A 19,838-nucleotide genomic window follows, 5' to 3' on the forward strand; every position below is an offset into this window, starting at 1 on the left:
GGTCTTTTCACTTACTGATCTTAGGGCTTCGGGATAACCTGAAGCGGTTCTTCGGTGGATTATTCAGCTTTGGCCAGCGCCCTTGATTGGCTGTCGCGAGGTTAGTTGTGCCGAGAACTAAAAGATTGCAGGTCAAGGGCGCAGCAATATCAAACAAGCCAAGCCGGGATAACTATTGTACCGTGTGGGTAAATGAGATTGCGAATGAGCGACCTTCAAGAATTCTATCGGACTGTTAATCGCAGGGCTAGCGACCACTGGGGACTTTGATCACATTTGGGGTTTGAATTCTCCACTTCGACCTCCTTCGCAGTAATTTCCGACGTTCTAGTAACATTTCACTGTCCCCCAAACGCTGGTCTCTCGCACAGCGACATGATCGGATAAGAATTTACCAAGGGGGGAAGCACTTGAATTGACAGAATGGATCGTGATTCTCAAAAGCATTCCCTCTGGCTGAAACAACAAGGGGGTTGTACATAAGACGAACTAGACATGTGAATGATCAAACGAAAACAGGTTCTTCGATGATTTCGCGTCGTTCTCAACCCAACCAGTACAACCGATTTGCTCAACCGTGTTGCTAGACAGTTGTTTCAGGGTCGAAGCATTGGCAGCATTCGCTATGAAGCGCTCCCCGTTCTCCAACCGGCCTATCACATATGCCTGTCCAGGAGAACCGTTGCGCTGGAACTCAACCGTGTACGTCTGCACTTGTTAGTCTGGGCCGCTTCAATGATTCAGATACGCATACCTCGATAATTGCGCGACCATTTGCTTTAACTGCAATCGGTGGTGAGGTAATATCGCGCGAGTACTCTGGAAGAGGGGCTTGCGATGGGTACGAAGATCGACCTGCGCGTGGCCGAACCGAGAGACACACGGCGTGATGGTAGGACAGAACGCCACCATTGGCGAGAACGAGTCCGTGTATACCGCGGCGAGCGCGTAGATCGCGAACGACTTGGGCTATGGCCTATTTTGAATTGGTCAGAAGCATATCATTTGGCGAACTGGGAGTCGTACATGGAGAGAATAGTTGTTTCCTGCGCCGCCAAAGGAGGTCAACCCACCAAGTACTGTCAGGGGGCAGTTTCTTCTGGTGATAGGGAGATTGAGGTGTAGAGCGGCCAGTTTGGGGACGATAGGGAAGCAGCTTCACAAGTTAGCAGTAGAACGGTGCAATCGCGGGAAGGAGGCATACGAGTAGAAGTCATAAATGTCGATGTCCTCTTTAATCAAACCAGATATTCTAAGAGCTTCATCGAGCGAGTTTGAGATACTTGGACTGGAGTGAAAGTCGGTGCGTTCCCAGACTGCGTGCATCTTTGTTAGTTCCACTAAATGAAGAAGACGAGTGATGCACGTACAATTGCTGGTGTCGCTGGTTCCTGCACCTCCAAGGGGGTAGATCCAGCGAGATTCTGGAACTCCCAAATCACGCGCAACTTCCACTGAAGTCAAAATACACGTAGCCGCCAGATTGACATTGTTGAAGGCGTTCATCAAGAGGGGATCTGGGGATTCTTAATGCTACCCTGTGGTATATCAACAGTTTGACCTACATGGGGAACAAATTATTCTGTTATTCTTCGTTATTGTGGCAATGGAATGGACTGTTGCAGCAGGCTTGCCATAGTTCCACGAGACGGGATTCTTCTCCGCAATCTGAGCAAAGTTGGCATACAGCTCTGCCGACTCCTGATGATTTTCGGCATAACTCTGTTTGCGATGGGCTCGAAGTCCTGCTTCGTACAGGGGATACACTTGAATAGGAAGTCCGATAGAATGCAGTGTTCCGAGATCTGATGCGAGTCAGCAATCTCCCCTATTTTGTCTTCGAGTTAAACGAACCATCACGCTGTGACCGTTCCCATATAGAAGAATGGTCGCTTATTTCAGTCCAATTCTTAGGAGGGGACTGCTTTGATGCAGTTAATGCAGCCACTATATTTTTCTTTCATTAAGATCTTCCTCTTCCCAGAACACCAAATCAAAATACAGGAGCAAACGAACAGGTTGCAAGCGCTTCACCACCAGTCACAACAGCAAGACGGGATTCGCCCTTCGATACCCGTCTAGCAGCCTCATCAAACAATTTCGCAGGCGCATTTCCTCCGTGCCCACTTTCATGCTTGTGCACCAGTTTCACTCCGAGCTTCTCGGCCAAAAGATCTGCAACGTTAGGATATGGCCAGGTCCAGTTAGCAATGACATCAATGCTATCAATGGCCGAAAGTATCTTTGTTCTCGCCGCTGAGCTGTCATCTATGGCAGCGTTAATGGATTGCAGCATAAGCTCGAGTGGCTCATAGGCATGCTCGGGCTTCAAGGAGTTGTTCTTGATGTCTCCGACTCCGATGACCACGGGGGTCAAATCGGCGGCGCGCGACATTCTCGAATTAGCGCAGATGATTATCCCAATGATTGAGTGAGAAATAAGGTCCAAGGATATTAACTCTCTGGGATTACCATCGTCGTGATATGGCTATACTATAGCCGCTACTGGCTCAGTATCTCCTCAAGCCCAGGCCCAAATACTTGCCGAATAACCTCGGTGATGGATTTGATTGGACAGTCAATCGCCACTAACCAAGACCGCGTGAGCATAACGAGGATGGTTCACATATCATTATTGATGTCGGATCCCAACAATTGTAGGTTTAATGCCGGGTCAAGACCTTGATGGGTTCCTAACCCCAGAAGCCGACATAACGGATAGTACCCACCGGTGCGCCTTGGCTAGTAGTAAGTTGAGACTGCAAAATCAAAAGCTGACACCTGCATTTCCTATGATTCTAGCATTCATGCCTTGATAAATGCATTAATCTGCATCTAATTCTAGGTGAATGTGGTGGTCTTGGCACACTAAAGACCGAGGGCCGCGGTACATTGTTGGTCGATACTCCTCACCAAAGTCCACCGTGAAGGAAGGTATACAACGTGTGGGGAAAAGTTGATATGACGTATTCCCCATAGCATCCTAAATTCCTAAATTTCACTTTTTTTTGTGAGTAGTTCTCAACATAATCATCATGGCTGCATCGTTGAAGACCCAACCCCCCGTGGTAAAGCACTATACTGTATCCTTTCCTCAACCCCGGACACTTCTGGTCACCATCAACCGTGAGAAGCAGCGAAATTCCCTACCATCAGACGCCCATTGGGAAGCCCTTGAGCTTTTTACTTGGTTTGACCATGAGCCATCCCTGCTTGTTGCCGTAATCACCGGCGCAGGGAACAAGGCTTTCTGCGCGGGCCAAGATTTGCAGGAACAGAACTCGAAACAGGCTCAACACATTTCTCCAGCCCAGAAAGCAGTTTATATGCACCCACCCACTGGATTCGCAGGACTGAGCCAGAGGAAAGGCTTAAAGCCCGTGTTGGCCGCCGTGAACGGGTTCGCCCTTGGCGGAGGATTCGAGATTTGTCTCAATTGGTCAGTCTGGGCCATTCTTTCAATGTGCCTTGGGCGTATGCTATTTGATACTAATATATAATGTTTGATCTAGCGATATCGTCGTTGCCTCACCCACAGCCGAGTTTGGTCTTCCGGAAGCAGGAGTTGGGTTATTTGCCGCAGCCGGCGGTCTGCCACGCCTTGCACGAGTGTGTGGTATGCAAATTGCCACCGAGTTGGCGTTGACCTGCCGTCGCCTACCCGCGCAAGAAGCTCTGAGCCTTCGCTTGATAAACAGAATCTCCAAGACGCCTGAGTCTCTGTTGGAGGAGACTTTGGCCATTGCAAAGCGGATCACTGAATTTTCTCCGGACGCCATTTTGGTCACGCGACAGGGCTTGAGGCAGGCATGGGAGACATCGAGTATCCAACACGCGACCTCACGAGTTCGTGAGGCGTATGTGGACCAGGTACTCAAAGGGGAGAATTTTAAGATTGGCGTGGAAGCATTTGCAAAGAAGGTTCAACCACAATGGGCAGAGTCTAAAATTTGAACAATCTCTTCAGTTTGTTGTCCTAGATGTGGGAAGAATCTGGGAGTTACAACCAATATGCCCGATTGCATCAGTAGTGTGTAGATTTCGTAGCTAGGGAGCTGCAAATTAGAACCTACCGCATTTTTTCCATTATGCCCTTCACTTTATTACCTTGTCTATGCCTTTTACTACTTGCTCTCTTTGTGTCGAAATTTAAAGCCAATTACCACAGTAATGTCTATGTAGTTATTCAAATTTTTGTCAAATTCATTTTCAAACCCTGTGAATTGGATATATATTGTGAAACATTGGCATGTCGCGGCCTGTTAGTATCAATCCGCCGTATTTGTGATAACCTGTCATTATCGACTAATCGCGGTATACTAGACCGTGAATTTGCTACCGGTTTATATTCTAGGACGCGGATGGTAAGTAATTGTGGTAAGTGTGTATTGATCGATCAGGCCTCGCAGCGTACAAACATGCCGGAGAAGCCAAACTCGAGACTAAATCTGGCAATCTGCTAAAAGCCTCTGAATATATATGTTTTCAATTCAAATAGAACATAGCCCACATTCCTCCCTCAAAGCTTGCTCCTCATGGCATGTCCACTTTCCAGGTGCTCACAGGCTTCTTCCGCCATACCCTCAACAATATCCTTTGCGGGCAGGATTTCGTTGACCACAGCTGCCACCTTGCCCATAATGACAGGATGAGCATTCTCAAGTATCTCATTATCATCCTGCTTAGTGTCAAGATCATTCTGGTTTGCGATAACGCCCCGGCTTTGAAGGAATAGGGAGCTCGCCAGGTCACCAGGTCACCAGGTCGTGGTAATAACTGGTAAGCATTTACCAGTAATTACGAGTAGTTGATGGTAGCTTATAGGGGCTACCATAGGAGGGTTTTGGGAGGGGATAAAATTGTCTGACCTGGTGAGCAGCTCACCAGGTCAGAAAAAGAAATACGATTCCACTATTTTCTAGTAGTTCCTAGTGATTACTGGGCTACTAGTAATAACCAGGGGATTTTGGACGTAGAATCTGGGAAAGGACCCAGGGATGACCTGGTGACCTGGTCAGCTAAAAGGTACATCTGTCGAAATTATCACATGAAATTGACCTCTTCGGGAATCCCTATTATTTACTACTAACTACTAGTAATTACTGATAAATGCTTACCAGTTATTACCACGACCTGGTGACCTGGTGACCTGGCGAGCAAAATGCCTGGCTTTGAAGATCAAGCAACTCCTGCCTACGGCTTCGCTCCCAACGACGAATATAGGGCGTGGCACGGACATGCATAGTTCGCCCGCTAAAGATAATTGTCCGAATAATGTCGTCAAAGCCTGTCTCCTGCAGCATCTTTTGGTGGTAAGCTGAAGCGCCAGACTCCTTCGCGAGAATGAAGCGAGTTCCAATCCAGACCTCCGATGCTCCAAGCATTAGGGAGGCAGCAAGTGACTGGCCGTTGAAGAGACCTCTAGCCACAATTAAGACAACATCCTTGCCCGTGAATGCGCTGCGTTGGCCTTTAATTGCTTCGGCTATTGCTGGAATCAGGATCACGGTAGGAATGTCACCAGTGTGGCCACCTCCCTCCCCTCCTTGGGCGCAAATCAGATCTGCGCCATTTTCGATTGCCTTCTGAGCGTGAACTGGGTGTCCCACCATGTTCATGTAAAGAACGCCACCCTTGTGAAACCTTTTGACGACATGTTTGGGTGGCAATCCAACTGCAGATACAAACAACTTGGCTCCACTTTCGATGATGATTTCAATAAGCTCGTCGAGCTTTCCGTGTGAGTAATCATGACTGAAAGTCAAATATTAGCTAGCTGTCATATTATCAGTCGCCGTGGAGTGAGAATCATACTTGGTCTTTCTTGCGGCACCTCCTACTTTGGGAATGAGTAAATATACGCCAAATGGCGCATTTTTATCAACAAGGTCGTTTTTGAGATCTACCAGGGCCTCACGGAGAGCCTCAGGGGTATAATGAACGCCACCAATAACTCCCAAGCCTCCAGCATTAGTGACAGATGCTACAAGTTCACCTCAACTCCTCCGAGGCACCAAGGAGTTGAGGTGAACTTGTCATGGCACTGTTTTAAAAATACATGTATCTTTGCTGCATAAATCTATGTAAGTGATAGATAATGATATCTCCACCTGTGAAATCAGCAATGTTGAATTACTCGGACCGAGCTCCAAACTGGACACGATACCCGACCAGTGCCTAACTAGAATTATGTAGTATATCTTCATAAGATTATGCTTTCCGGTTATTTAAACGCTTTCTATAGCTGACCATTTCATGAAGTTCAGGCAAAGTTGGAGAGATACAAGGTCTCAAAAATCTTCTCACGCCCAGTACTTGTTGAAAACCCAGCATTCAAGCTCCTAGCTTCAAATCCATCCTCCTCGAACGATTTTCTTTCGTCACAAAGGTCTCGAATCTCCTCAAACATGGAACTAATCTTTCATTTAACGCTTCCTGATACCCCGGTACCAGATGGATTGTCTGTTCATCAGTTTTTGACTCAGTACAATCCCGACATGGTTGCAGCAGACAATCCCATTCTCGAGGATTTGGGCTTTCCTTACAAGAAGTTGACATATGGTGGTCTTCGAGCTCAAGCTGCCGTCGGCGCTGCTGCTTTAGTGAACCGGTACGGCTCTGCAGCCGGGTGAGTATACAAAGTGTGGGGAAAAGCTGATATGACGTATTCCCCATAACATCCTAAATTCCTAGATTTCTCTTTTTTGTTAGTAGTTCTCAACATGATCATCATGGCTGCATCGCTGAAGACCCAACCCCCCGTGGTAACTGTTATGTGGATGGGTGGGGTTGTTGGGTAAGTCTACTTCCAGAGACTTTGGTAACAGCATTCGAGAAAACTAACTGGACATGCTATAATGGAGTGAACACCGCCTAGTCAGGTGCAGAGCTTGCTCATGCGATAGCTACTATTGAGCCGACCATCATTGCTTGTGAGGCTGAATTTACTGGGCGGGTAAAAGAGGCTCTACAAATGAAACAGGGCCCTCCATTCATGCCCCAAATTGTGGAATTGGGGGACCGCGATGGATCTGTATGTTAATGAACACTTGTTCTACCTCCCTGCTTTTAATATCTCACTCCACTCTGTTGCAAAAGCAATGTTTGCTGACTTCGTGATTTCCTTTTCCATAGTTCACAAGTTCATACATCGATCAAGCTTCCGAATTGACGCCTCTCCCCCCGTTCGATTTGTCTGGGCAGGATAACCGCAAATATCCTTGTCTCATCCTATTCAGCTCTGGCACGACCGGAAATCCGAAGGCCGCTATCCTCAGTCATCACAATATCATCGCACATTTATAGGCAAGCCAAACCACCGATGCCTGGCTCAACAATTGTGACGCTCGCGAGGTTTTCTTTGCACCATGTGAGTATCCAATGAAGATCATAATCTTTACGGATGGTACTGCTTCAGCTGGGTAGCTGCCTGGACCATTTTGAAAAGAGTCCCCCTGTTTCTCCCAATATCCAACTCATCTGACATGATACTGTTTTTTATTAGTCCCACATATGATCGGTGCCTTGGGCGCCGTTTTGTTCCCCGCTTACATGGGTTCCTACGTTGCTGCAATGAGAAATTTCACCCTTCCTAGTTACATCAAAGCATGTGCAAAGGTGAAGGCTACGACACTGAAGGTTGTTCCGAGTGTTGCTGTTGCGTTTGCCCAGCATCCACTTGTGAAGGAACTGGACTTGAGCAGTATTAAATACATACTCAGTGCTGGTGCTACCCTCCAGCCGGAAGTTGTACGAAAAATGCAGGAGTTACTCAAAGGCGTATGTTTCGTGCAAACGTACGGGTATGTATATCTAATCCCTCACACAAAGATGATGGCAATCACCTAACGCTATTGGAACTAGAATGAGCGAGACAATCATCTGTAAACTTCCTCACAACAAGTCGATTGAGAAAGTGGGCAGCGTCAGCCGTTTACTCTCTGGGGTGTAAGTTGTGTTTTCCGAATCATTACCCCTTTTTGAGAATGAACCTATCAATTCTAATATGAGGTTTTGAAGGAAAATTCGCATTGTCGACGAAAAGCTTCAAGATGTTGAGCCGGGTACTCCAGGCGAGGTACTGACCAAAGCGCCAACAGTTTTCATGTGAGAAATGCCTATCAATCGCCCTGAACTCAATATGGGAGCATGACTGACAATCCATAGGGGATACCGAAACAATACCGAAGCAACAAATGAATCCTTCCACAATGACTGGCTTCGAACTGGAGACGTTCTCTCTATGGATGCAGATGGGTTTCTCTGGTTCCATGAACGCCAAAAGGAGTTGATCAAAGTCCAAGAGTAAAGATTTCCATCTTTCCAATTTCCTAATGGGAAGGATCAATTTACGCTAACACATATCTTGAACAGTAACCAAGTTGCTCCTTCAGAGCTCGAAGGCATTTTTAGCGCCCATCCCAAAGTACTAGAAGCAGCAGTTTGTGGCTACTTTGATGAGAGTCGCCAAACAGATTGGCCAATTGGCTACGTGACTCTCATTGCTTCAGTTCCGGAGAATGAGCGTCAGGCTCTTCTCGATGAAATTCACGCTTGGTTCGAGGGTCAAGTAGCAACATACAAGAAGCTTCGAGGTGGTCTGCACCACATTGATGAGCTGCCGAGAAACCCGACGGGCAAGCTGATGCGTGGGCAACTCCCCATTAAGCTAGTGGCAAAGAGGGAAAACAAGATGTAAAGATATTGCAGTTTGTTTTGGGCCTCAATAACTTTATGCATAAGGCCTACTCGCAGATTATAACGCATAATCAACGGTGACCCGACTAATCATTCAGTTAGATCACTTTGGGCGATCTTTACAACATGCTACCATATAAATATTCACTCTCCCATTCTGAAAAAGGTCAAAATGATCATATCACCTCCTAATCAGTCGCGGCTCTGTGTATTTGACTTGTAAGGTATCACTGATCCATTTCTCCACCGCAGTATAATCTATGATACTGCCATAGATATGAAGCTTTGACATGAAATATATTATTCCATGGCAATCTCATATACCATATGTATCTAGTTTTTATGTCTGAGGATAATTTAATATCAACATGTCATCATTTATATGTAATTGAATCAACTTGCATGAAATACGGAAATCTTGATGCTAATAGATCCACTGTAGAGGTGGGGTGAATCCTACAAAGTACGTTGGACTGTTATAGAACCCGGACCTGTTCAACCATATCTTACCATGTGCACTGATGTTGTCCTCTTCCTTTTTTGAATATCCGCAGAGCCAGTTAGATTTCTTCTCGAATATTGCTTTTCGGTACATCCTTTCAAGTCACATTTCGTACAATTTGAATATAAAAAAGAATTGTTCCAAGCCTTACACATTTAAGGTTTATTTTCTCGTATTATCCCTCATCTGTTATGACTGAGACTAAGGCTAATGAGGTTAGTTGATATTCAGTGTATGCACGTGGGCATGACCTTGAGAGCCTTGAAAGTCCAGTCTGACTGGGACCCTAGCTACGGGGCCATGATCGAAATCCAAGGGTCCTACCTCTAGAGTCGCAAGTGGTGCCTTTGTAGTTGCTTAAGTGAAAGTCATGACATGAATGATAGCATGAGTTACATTTACTAGGAAAGAAGTTATAATATTAGTACTCCGTATGTTGTAGACGATAATTTTAGAATCGTCAATTGACTTTTCCCCCAGAAAGGTTCCAGGCAACCTAATTTCCACTTATTTCCGATCTGGTAAATATAGCCATATTATATATGAAGTACATTCAGGGTTGGGCAGGCAGCCCTATTATCTATCCTGTTGCCTAAATAAGAGGATATTGCAACCGATGCTACTCCATAGTAGTCACGGACATGGAGAATCACAGCCAATCATCTAGAATCATTAGTATCCACTACATAAGCTTTTGCTGCCGTCCACGCAAAGCTTGGCTTTTTTGTAAATAAAAAGGGTTCGATTGGATTTTCATGAATTGACTTAAAGAGACAAGAGACTCTTGTATTGTTTTAAATCTAATGTATAGTTGAGATCCCATTGTGTAGAATTTGTTCCAATGTAAGACAAAAAAAAATCTGTTGCCTCGAAAGGCAAAGAGTGAGCTTAGTGTAACTTCGTATGTTCTATGGGGCTGAGTCTATACTCGAATTTCCATTGGCATATTAGCCCGGTGCAGTTTCTATGTGGAGTCGACTTTGTCTACACGGGGCCCTGAAGTAGTTACCCTACCCGATCTTCACTGCTCTTTCCACCACTCCTTCCCCCGTTTCTCCCCTACAACCGACGGTGGCCAACGTATGTCGCAAAGAAACGCACATCACAAGCTTCGTCTTTCATTCTTTACTTTGCTGAGATAGATCATCACTCATTATCGAATCCTATCACTTCTCCCTCATCTCTTTTCAAATACATTCGCTTATCAAATATACCACGATGGAGCTTCTCGCACGACACCCTCACTCAGTTCCACTGGGTACAAAAGATCTCGGGCCAATCTCAACTCTGGCCCCATTTTCAGCCTTGATTATCTCCATCGTGTTGGTCGTATTCTTCCTCGTTCGCTACTACATCCTCGAAGGATTCCTCATCCGTCGTCTATATGGCTCCGTCTATACAGATATGAGTGAACTAAACCGTCGCGGCTTCATAAACCACCATATCGCGGGAGTCACCAAATTAATCATTTTGATTGTTGCCGCATACCCCTTTGTCAGTGTCGCTTTCTGCAAAGGACCATCATTCAGCACACCCTTCGTCAAAGGCTCGGTGGTGACACTGGGAGATATCCTAGTTGTTGTATCCCAGATGTTGATTGGTATATACATTTTCGAGCTCATCTATCGCGTCAAGTTGTCGCCCGTGGCCGTGATGCATCACATCGGGACAATCTTCATTGGGCAAGCGGCCATAGCGATCAGTCTTCGACCGCTACGGGAACCCGATGCGTACATCGAGTTTGTCCTGTGTACTGTCTGGGGTAAGTATCCAGGGATCTGGTCCTGCAGCGAAAAGAAAACCCCAAAATAATACTAATGAAATTGGGCTTTAGGCGCATTCGACGCCGTTTTCGAGTTATTCCCCCACGTCGCGATAATCCTCTACCGTACCTTCCCCACACGGCATCAATTCCTCAGCAGGGTCTTCCTCATCTCCTGTTTCTCAACTGCAATGGGGACAGTCGCCGAAACGGTAGTGACGATGTGGTTGTTTGCAAGCACGTGGGACAGGTGGCGACTCGCTTTCAAGGTTGTCACGCCAGTCCTGCATGTGGCGTTCTCCGCGGCCCAGATTCATGGCAGTCTTGTCTTCTGGCGGATGTACCTCCGACAGAAGGGTTTCCAGAGAGAAGCTGACACCGAGGCAAAAGAGTTCAATATTATGGATGATATATCGGTAAACCATCGTCAATATCAAAGCCAGAGCGTAGATAGTGCGGAGGGGGAGGGCAACTCTGGCATGGCCACTGTGAAATCGGGGGTCCCGGTTGTTGGTGCTGTTGAAAGGGAACTTTGACTCATTTGTATAGGCATTTAGGACAGCTGCATAATGTATGAATATTTTGTTCAGTCTTTTTAAAGTTAAGCTTGAAATTTGGCTCTTTTCTTGTATGAAGGGAGTATTTGAACTGGGGTTGAAGAGTGTCCCAAAGCGTATGTTTCTTGGAGGGTTATAAGAGCTAAGTCTTGGGGTTGATGCTCAAAGGGACCTTTCTGCTTAGAATTATGTATTAATATATAACCCTAACTCCGATGTGGACGGGAGCGCACAGCTCATCCCGATAGCCAAGACCAAACGGCCACTGTTCTAGAACATTCTTCTCAATAAGTTTGAAACAGAACCATCCAATTAAAAACTCCAAATTGTGTGACGACTAACACCAAAACCAATTGATTATCATATTAGTTCCAACAGATATTCACTACTCTGTTTTGTGGTTAATCATTGTAAGTCATCTTACATATCGGCTAGGCATCTAAAGACCAGCAACTTCAAATATCTTCTACATAGTATGTCCATTTATGAACGTCAGTAACAGGGTTGCCAATACTTGTGTGACTAATTCCGTCACATTCGATAAAGTCCATGATAGACCCATTGTTCAAATTCCTCTAGTCAGCAGATGATAAGTCGTTTCGGTAGAAAGGGAATGGAGACATTTGAGAATAAATATTCAGGCATCAGCCAAGGATTTCCCAATCCATCCTTTTAGACATACCTATTTATCGTTCAAAGATGCACATGGCATTCCAGTGCGATCTTGGTAGGCCACGCAGAGACCATATTTAGGTTGGCAGCGTCCTTTTAGGGCAACGCTGAAAGATTCTGGAAGAGTTGCCAGGCACTTGGGTAATCTGCAATTGGTCTACCTGGGGCGATTATTCGATGCCTAAGGGCTGTGAAGGTGACTAGGCTGCGGTCCCAGGATAAATATGCAGGTACACATCCGCGGGTGGTCTTGTAGGTTACATACCTAGATATGGATGGAAGTAGTACTAGTCATGTTAGCTGCATATAATTAGTAACTAATGTCGTACCTCCTGGAGTGTTCGTTAAACGCAGTCGTATTCATTTCGCACCACTCGCCGCAAGAATCATACAACCTATAGCTATAAAGGACTGCCCAGATTGCATCCCCGTTTCGAATCATTCACTTTCCGCGTGCCACATAAGCTTTGGGACGTTCCATATTTGTGAAAGAACCATACCTGGAAAAGTGCTTGCTATATCTGGATTTGGCTTCATCGTTGCCTGGGACGAATTTTTCCGTGGCTGTTGAGTATATCCAATACTCGAGGCGATACCCGCAAAATATGGATATTCATATAACGCGCCTGCGCTGCCTAGCAAGGCCGCGGAGACTCTTCGATTGTTCCAAGGTTGAAGATGCCAATTCCTTCGGTAATGTGTATGTAGGCTTCGAGGTGTTCTCATCGCCGCAAGCACCATTCCAAGATTGTGACTGTATCAAAAGCTTTAGCAGAGACTATACAATAGGAAGAAAAGAATCAATAAAATCTGATAAGAATTAAGGCCTGTCTGTAAATCACAGTTCAGCGCCGGATAATAATAGAGAATGTAACGTAGAGGTCAGATCTCCCGAGACCTCGCGCTTGGGCATGGTCTCTTATGAGAAACAAGACATCGTCCGTTATGCATCCATCTTTCCTCCTCAATATCATGAAACCATTAAGATGCATCGATTAATGCCATTTCCGCATTCATCATCCCTATTTCATCCCCATTCATTGTAGCACCGGGGGCTTTGGAACCACCCCTAGCTGCTCTTCTCATGCTGTTTCGCCATCCGCTGCATGTCAAGACCTACGATGCGTTAGTTTTCCGTCTCAAAGATATAAGAAAGAATTGAGCCTCTGCTAACTTACCGAAGTCTTCCCAGGAGCGTTCTCTGTCCCTCTTTCGAGGACCTTTGCCGTGCATGAGGTTGTCAAACCGTTGCGAATTGTGCATCACGATGTAAGCCAGTGCGTTCACACATGTCACACCGAAGGAAAGAATCCACACGCGAAGGATAGTTAGCCAGGATGTGGCTTGAGCGAAGGCACCGAATGCAGCCATCAAGGTTGCAGTCATATTGACAGAAACCACGGCGGCGATAAGGTAAAACGATGGGAGATTGGCCCAGAACGATCCCGATCCCGATCCCGATCCGTTGATACGAGTTATCAGAATCAACCAGCTCTGGGTCAGAGCAATCTCCAGGAACAAGACCCCATCTCGTGAGCCCCATCCTTCGATAACACCTCCATCTTCGCCTTGCAACAGGATGGTGCCCAGCGTCACCCAGGTACCGACTGCCAGAATGAACCCTAAGACAACCGATTCTCCCCAGAGTCTTGGCTGGTTCCACTTCACAGGAGATTGAGAATAATTGGCATTGTCATAAGCAATGGCTAGGGTAGCAACGTCGGCAAAGATGGCGAGAAGGACAACCAGGCGGAGGTCGAGCGTCTCGTTCTTGATCATAATCCACAGTCCGAAGAAGAGCTCCAGGTGAATGGACAGTGCAATTCGGAACACCACATACGAGTACATGCGATGGAAAATACGGCGAGCGATCTTGATTGCCTCGATAATGGCGGACAGGCCAGGTGCCAAGAAGACAATGTCAGCAGCAGAGCGGGCCGCATCGGATGCACCCTCGACCGCAATTCCGGTGTCTGCCTTCTTCAACGAAGCAGCGTCGTTCACGCCGTCGCCTGTCATTGCAACCAGATATCCTCGGCGCTGGAGAATCTCAACAACACTGTACTTGTGCTGGGGATACACTTCTGCGAAGCCGTCAGCGGCCTCAACAAAATCATTCACCTCCGAGCCAGACATAGAGCCGGCGCCAGTGACACCAAGTCGTTCAGCGTTGTAAATGTTGGTTCCGAGACCGAGCCGACGTGCCGTTTCGCGTGCGATAGCCACTGCATCTCCGGTGAGCATCTTGATAGAGAGTCCCAGGCCCTGAGCTTCAGAAATTGTCTTAGCAGTATCATGGCGAGGTGGATCCAAGCATGGCATGATTCCCAGAATCTCCCATGGTCGTCCTTGGCGCTTGCGGGCAACCCCGAGTGCACGGAATCCTCGATTGGCAAACTCGGTGACTTTTGCCTCATATTCAGCAAAGAAAGGCTCGCACAGGTTGGTTTCCTTCTCCACGGTTCTCAGGATGGTCATAGGAGCTCCTTTCACACAGATGACCTTCTCCCCATCCAGAGCCTGTACGTATGCGGTAACTTTCTTTGACACCGGATCGAATGGAGTGAACTCAAGAGTCTTGTACGAGATGATCTGAGATTTGGCCCACGGATACTGGCGGAGACCCTTGAGGAATACCTTGTCAATGGCATCTATGCCACCCTTCTTTCGAGTTGCTGCAAGACAGGCAGTCAGCATAAGCTCTTCTGCACTCATGCCAGGGACTACGTATGGTTCTCCCAATGTCAGTCTGTTACGAGTGAGTGTCCCCGTTTTGTCTGAACAGAGGATTTCCACTCCAGCCAGCGACTCGATAGCTGAGAGCCTTTGCACAATGGCCTGGTGGTTAGCCAGATAAGATGCGCCAACGGCCATTGTTGTGGTAACAACCACGGGAAGACCGACGGGAACTCCGACCACAGTGATTGCCAGCGTGAATTCAAGGATCTGGACAATCGGATTCGAGCGGTAATAGCTGCTGATCCACACGACCAGCAGAGTGAAAACCACCAGGATCAGAAGAATATGTGCCATTTCACGCAGGACTCGAGTGAAGTGGCCACTGGTATTGCCAGCCTTATTAACTAGGACCGCTGCATTTCCGACAAAGGTATGATCACCAGTGGCAGTCACAATCATAATCGCAGTCCCACGCTTGACAGCCGACGAAGCAAATAGAGGATCACCTTCGTGTTTATCCACGGCGAGCGATTCCCCTGTGATTCCAGACTGATCGACCTGAAGGTAGGCGCCGTCGCCTACAAGTCTGCCATCTGCCGCAATGATTGTGCCCTATAAGGAATATTAGTATCAACGTCTTTCTTTCGTTTTTTTACTTCTCGAATTGCCATGAACTCACATCTTCCACGTGGATGATATCGCCCAGCACGACCTCTTCAGCATTTATCTCCACGATGGACCCGTTGCGAACGACCAGTGCTCTCAGGGCAAGAGTTTTCTTGAGGCTCTCGACAATGTTGCCGGCCTGGTATTCCTGGGCAAATCCGACCACGGCATTCAATAGGAGCAAAGCACAGATGATTCCGAAATCTATCCAATCTTGCAAGCCGCCGGCGAGCAAGATTGCAACCTGGAATTGAGAAAAGATTGTGAGCATATGATTTTCCAACCACACTATAGTGGTCAAAGATGAATAGTCTTGCTTACCTCCATAACCCACTGGACTGGGCCATTGAAAAAGGCAAGGAACTTGATGAGATGGTTCCGTTTCTGTTCCTCCATACTATTCCAGCCATACTTCTTGCGGCGCATGGCCACCTCTGCGTCGTTGAGGCCCTCTTTGACGTCGGTTTCCAGCAGAGCAGGAGGGAATGGACGAATTTCCCCAGCTCGGAGAGTGATTGCATCTACGTCAGGTTCCTTTCCATCTTCAGCTTCCAGTTCATCAATGAGGCAGTCCAGAGATTCTTCACTCTCTTCCTGGAAAGAGGTAAGGGGCTTCAAAGTGTCGGGAAGAGAAAATTCGTCATTTTCTTGAACATCAAGCATAGAATATTTGTTCTCGCTGATAATGGAAGTGCGCGTGTCAGATCCGGAAGCTATGTTGGGGGCAACTTGAAGATCTTCAGAGAGCGCCGCAGTCCGTCGGGAACGGGAACGGCCAAGTCGATCTTCCTGAGCCTTGGTACCAGCAAGCAAACTGGAACGAAACAGTCTGACTTGATCCTTTTGCTCGGCTATCAAGCTGTCGCATTGTTCACTTTGATTTTCCGGTTCATTGTAAGGATCGTCCTCCAGGCTGCTGTTCAGGCTGTCGCGGAATTTTTCATATACAGCCTTGTCCCTTTCTTCTTGAAAACGATCTTGGTCCGTAAAGCTGTCGGCATGGCTTTCCTCTCCAGAAATGGCGGCTTTGTTCGAATGGAATGTGTCAAGCAGCTTGGACAGGAAACGCCGCTCTCTACTGAAAGCGGAGTCCGGATTATCCAACGGGCCAGTTGACGACTTGGGAATGAACGGTGTCGAGCTACTGGCCTGGATGGGTGGCAGTTCAGAATCTTCTTGCCGCTTGAAAGGGCTGAGAGACCGGTTGCGTTCCTGGGAACGGCTGGGTTTCTCGCTTTGAAGCAGATCTTGATGCGGCGGAAGATTAATGGAACGTGAACCTTCCTCTTCAGCGCCGTCTTGAGTCAGAGATTTGTCAGGCGGATGACTCCTAAGCGGCACGTTTCGTTCATCCATCAGGTCAGACTTGGGTCTGGCCATGATGGCGAAACGGCGGCAGAAAAAACTGAAGGATATTAGCAAACTGTCAAACTTTCGAGCTGTCAAACAAAAGGATGTTCATGCAAGAGGAATGAGCGGATACATCATTGATCTGATACAATAAAATTGGATGAAAGATGGACAGGAAGGCACAAGGGATGACCCTGCCGTTCGGGCAAACATGACCAACTATCAACAGTTGGAAGAAAGAACCATAACCCAGAAACACACTTACCTAAAAGATGTTATTAATGGATGCTCAGGGTTGAAATGAGATGATGGCAAGATGTGATGGAAAGAGGAGAGTTGATACAGATGTTGGGAGTGTTGGAAGAAAAAAAAGAGAAGAAGAGAAGGGAGCGCCGAGACGCCGAGAGTCAAGGCGAAGGAGCGACCCTCGACGTCGACGACGACGACGACGACGACGACCGGCGCCAGGTAGGCGCCAACCAAGACCGACAGCACTTGTTTCATTGCAGACGCCTGACTACGCCTGCCTGCGCTTTGTCCGATATTCACTGTCGTTTCTCGGCCTATAGAGAACGAGCCAATACTGTGTACAGTTGGCTCATCTATAGGGATTCAATGAAGCCGCAGCAATGACACTCGCGATATCGGCCAATCGCACAGTTTGGAGAGATATACCAGGTTATCGGAGCCTGGAACTTGAGTTGCCAGGCTACGGTGCGACAATGGTCGTATCATGATCACGCGTTCCGCGGCCTGGGGTCAAAGAGTGACAGCCCTGGAGCGGTGTTGCTCATGATGCAATCCAGAGCATATAAGGCCATCGGAGCCTGGGAAATTTGAAGTCTCTGGATCTTCTGATACCCAGGTAGGCATACCGGCGTATCAGAGCCTGAAAATGATCTGGATTTGTCAAGTGAGGACGCAACAGACGTTGCGTCGCCTGTCAAACACGCCGCGGCCTAGACGAGAAAATTCAGCGACATGGCTTACAATCAAATTGGGGTCGCAAGTGATATTCAGTTCTTCAAATGTTGAATTGAGTCCGACTTGCGTGAAGATACATGTTTTGACTATTCGCTCCGCGGTATTCCGTGGTATCCGGTGCAATTGGAAAGCGCGATCATTCTGATAACGATATGAATGCAGGAAATTATAATGCAGAGTATGAATTTCAAACTCAAATGCAAATTCAAAACAAAAACAAAAACAAAAGATGGTCGCGCTTACGTCGCCGCCGCGGCCCCGGACGAGATATCAAATGTCGGCGCAGATACACCAGGATACCGGAGGATTTATTAATCCTAAGTATGCAGTAATATTTCTTATGTAATCAGGACAGTATAAATTGCCAGGAAGTCAATACAGCAATACGGAGAGTTGAATACGATTGATTGGACCCATACATTTCCACCATACGGAGTAGTTGACAGTTATAAGCCCGGTTCGCACTGAATAAGACTACTATATCGGCATATAGTACCTAGCAACTTGCTAGAAACTGTCTTATAAACCTCCACGAAGCCACTCCGCAGAAAGTCATCCCTTGTTTCACATCAAAACAACACAGCATCCAGCAATGGAAACAGCATCGATTCTCTCCGCCATGAAGGGCGATAAACTGAAGGATGCACCGCAATGGCTCACCTGGTTTGCGAAGGTGCAGCTATACGCAATGCAAAAAAATGTCTGGGATCACTGCAACCCGGATACCCCGTCAACTGAACGACCTGATACTCTAAAGGAACCGGTACAACCAGAATATCCTGAAGAGGGCACCGAAACAGATCGAAGGAAATGGAGAGACCAAGCAGACGTGTATAAAATGAGCTATACTCGATGGGAGAAGCAAGCAAAGGGACTGAGTGATGTAAATGAATATATCCTCACCTATCTTGACCCAGTACACCACCTCGCACTGATCATATATCGTACACCGTATGATAGACTTGTGTATCTGAAGTCTCGGTTCGCTCGATCGACCGCGTATAAGGAGGAAATCCGAATGAGTTAGAAAGTGTTTGCAATGCAGAAGCCGACTGGAGACATCGACAAGTGGCTCCAAAAGTGGAACTCGCTAAGGGAGCAAGCGGTTAGTCTTGGTATCAAGGACGGAGATACCAATAGGGACTTCCTGCACGCCGTGAAAGAAGTTCTACCTATATGGTGGCAAGGCAAATACCAGGAAATAGTGATGGAAAAGAAGGTGTACGATACCCGAGATCTCCTTGAATCATTCCGCGCGATGAATCGCGAGATAGGAGCATAGGTGGTGTCATCAACCACTCCTCCAAAAGGCGCTTTCTCGACCTGGTAAGGTCACCAAGAGGCGAAACCGGAAACAAAGCAAGAGAAGCTTCCGTTTGAGAAGAGACACTGCCCTTGTGGTAGCTCACACCCGAAGCATAAAGTTGCTACTTGCTGGCTCCTAAACGAAGCGATTCGGCCAGAAGGGTATACCCTAAACGAAGGGAAACTAGAGAAAGCAAAGAAGAAGTTAGGAAAGGACCACGCTTAGAAGCAATAGGTGGATAAAGTGATAGCTGAAGCTCAGCAAGCTCAGCAAGCACAGGAAAAACCAGCCGAATCCGCTAACCAAGTCAGCTTTGCAACCACTTTTCGAAGCAAGCCAAGTGAAGCTATACAGATTAGCAAGCACGTGCTCTCTGTGGCAAAGGCAGGCGAGCCCTCCCTCCGTGACCGGTGGATTCTTGATACCGGATTAAGTGCGTATGTCTGCAATAACCGAGCCCTATTCGTCGACTTCACACCTAATATAATTGACCTAACAACCGGAGATAGTACCACGCAGGTGCTAGGGAGAGGCAAAGTCAGACTTTTAGGGAGACACCCGGTAAAGGGAAGGATAGAGATCACCTTAAGCGACGCTCTATACTCACCAAGTTTCTATACGAGTCTCGTATCGTACGCGATACTAAAGAAGAAAGGCGGCCTC

The 19,838-nt window shown here is 47.1% G+C and overlaps 6 protein-coding genes across 6 annotated transcripts; 3 read left to right on the forward strand and 3 right to left on the reverse strand.

Annotated features, from left to right (window-relative positions):
- Positions 1 to 489: 489 nt before the first annotated feature.
- N7479_003762 (Thiolase) lies at positions 490 to 2,395 on the reverse strand (the record flags this gene model as incomplete). Its single annotated transcript, XM_057251459.1, has 8 exons — positions 490 to 708; positions 755 to 976; positions 1,027 to 1,156; positions 1,205 to 1,316; positions 1,371 to 1,517; positions 1,566 to 1,805; positions 1,855 to 1,921; positions 2,003 to 2,395. 8 exons carry the CDS (start codon positions 2,393 to 2,395, stop codon positions 490 to 492), a joined length of 1,530 nt encoding a protein of 509 aa, XP_057110784.1.
- Positions 2,396 to 3,035: 640 nt separating this feature from the next.
- On the forward strand, positions 3,036 to 3,954 carry N7479_003763 (Crotonase core; the record flags this gene model as incomplete). The annotated part of the gene is made up of 2 exons (XM_057251460.1): positions 3,036 to 3,439; positions 3,513 to 3,954. 2 exons carry the CDS (start codon positions 3,036 to 3,038, stop codon positions 3,952 to 3,954), a joined length of 846 nt encoding a protein of 281 aa, XP_057110785.1.
- Positions 3,955 to 4,519: 565 nt separating this feature from the next.
- N7479_003764 (NAD(P)H-dependent flavin oxidoreductase) lies at positions 4,520 to 6,179 on the reverse strand (the record flags this gene model as incomplete). Its single annotated transcript, XM_057251461.1, has 4 exons — positions 4,520 to 4,699; positions 5,142 to 5,754; positions 5,815 to 5,983; positions 6,137 to 6,179. Coding segments are annotated over 4 exons (1,005 nt in total), but the record flags the coding sequence as incomplete, so codon positions are not given.
- Positions 6,180 to 6,407: 228 nt separating this feature from the next.
- N7479_003765 (uncharacterized protein) lies at positions 6,408 to 8,698 on the forward strand (the record flags this gene model as incomplete). Its single annotated transcript, XM_057251462.1, has 9 exons — positions 6,408 to 6,628; positions 6,694 to 6,796; positions 6,878 to 7,033; positions 7,306 to 7,369; positions 7,505 to 7,802; positions 7,864 to 7,947; positions 8,020 to 8,106; positions 8,167 to 8,304; positions 8,374 to 8,698. The coding sequence occupies 9 exons, from the start codon at positions 6,408 to 6,410 to the stop codon at positions 8,696 to 8,698; spliced, it is 1,476 nt and encodes a 491-aa protein (XP_057110787.1).
- A 1,719-nt stretch (positions 8,699 to 10,417) lies between these two features.
- N7479_003766 (uncharacterized protein) lies at positions 10,418 to 11,497 on the forward strand (the record flags this gene model as incomplete). Its single annotated transcript, XM_057251463.1, has 2 exons — positions 10,418 to 10,961; positions 11,034 to 11,497. The coding sequence occupies 2 exons, from the start codon at positions 10,418 to 10,420 to the stop codon at positions 11,495 to 11,497; spliced, it is 1,008 nt and encodes a 335-aa protein (XP_057110788.1).
- Positions 11,498 to 13,259: 1,762 nt separating this feature from the next.
- N7479_003767 (plasma-membrane proton-efflux P-type ATPase) lies at positions 13,260 to 16,915 on the reverse strand (the record flags this gene model as incomplete). The annotated part of the gene is made up of 4 exons (XM_057251464.1): positions 13,260 to 13,306; positions 13,369 to 15,481; positions 15,549 to 15,779; positions 15,857 to 16,915. The coding sequence occupies 4 exons, from the start codon at positions 16,913 to 16,915 to the stop codon at positions 13,260 to 13,262; spliced, it is 3,450 nt and encodes a 1,149-aa protein (XP_057110789.1).
- Between the last annotated feature and the right edge of the window lie 2,923 nt (positions 16,916 to 19,838).

Source organism: Penicillium vulpinum (assembly GCF_028829585.1).
Source record: "Penicillium vulpinum strain IBT 29486 chromosome Unknown utg000002l_segment0_segment0, whole genome shotgun sequence".
NCBI classification, from domain to species: domain Eukaryota; kingdom Fungi; phylum Ascomycota; class Eurotiomycetes; order Eurotiales; family Aspergillaceae; genus Penicillium; species Penicillium vulpinum.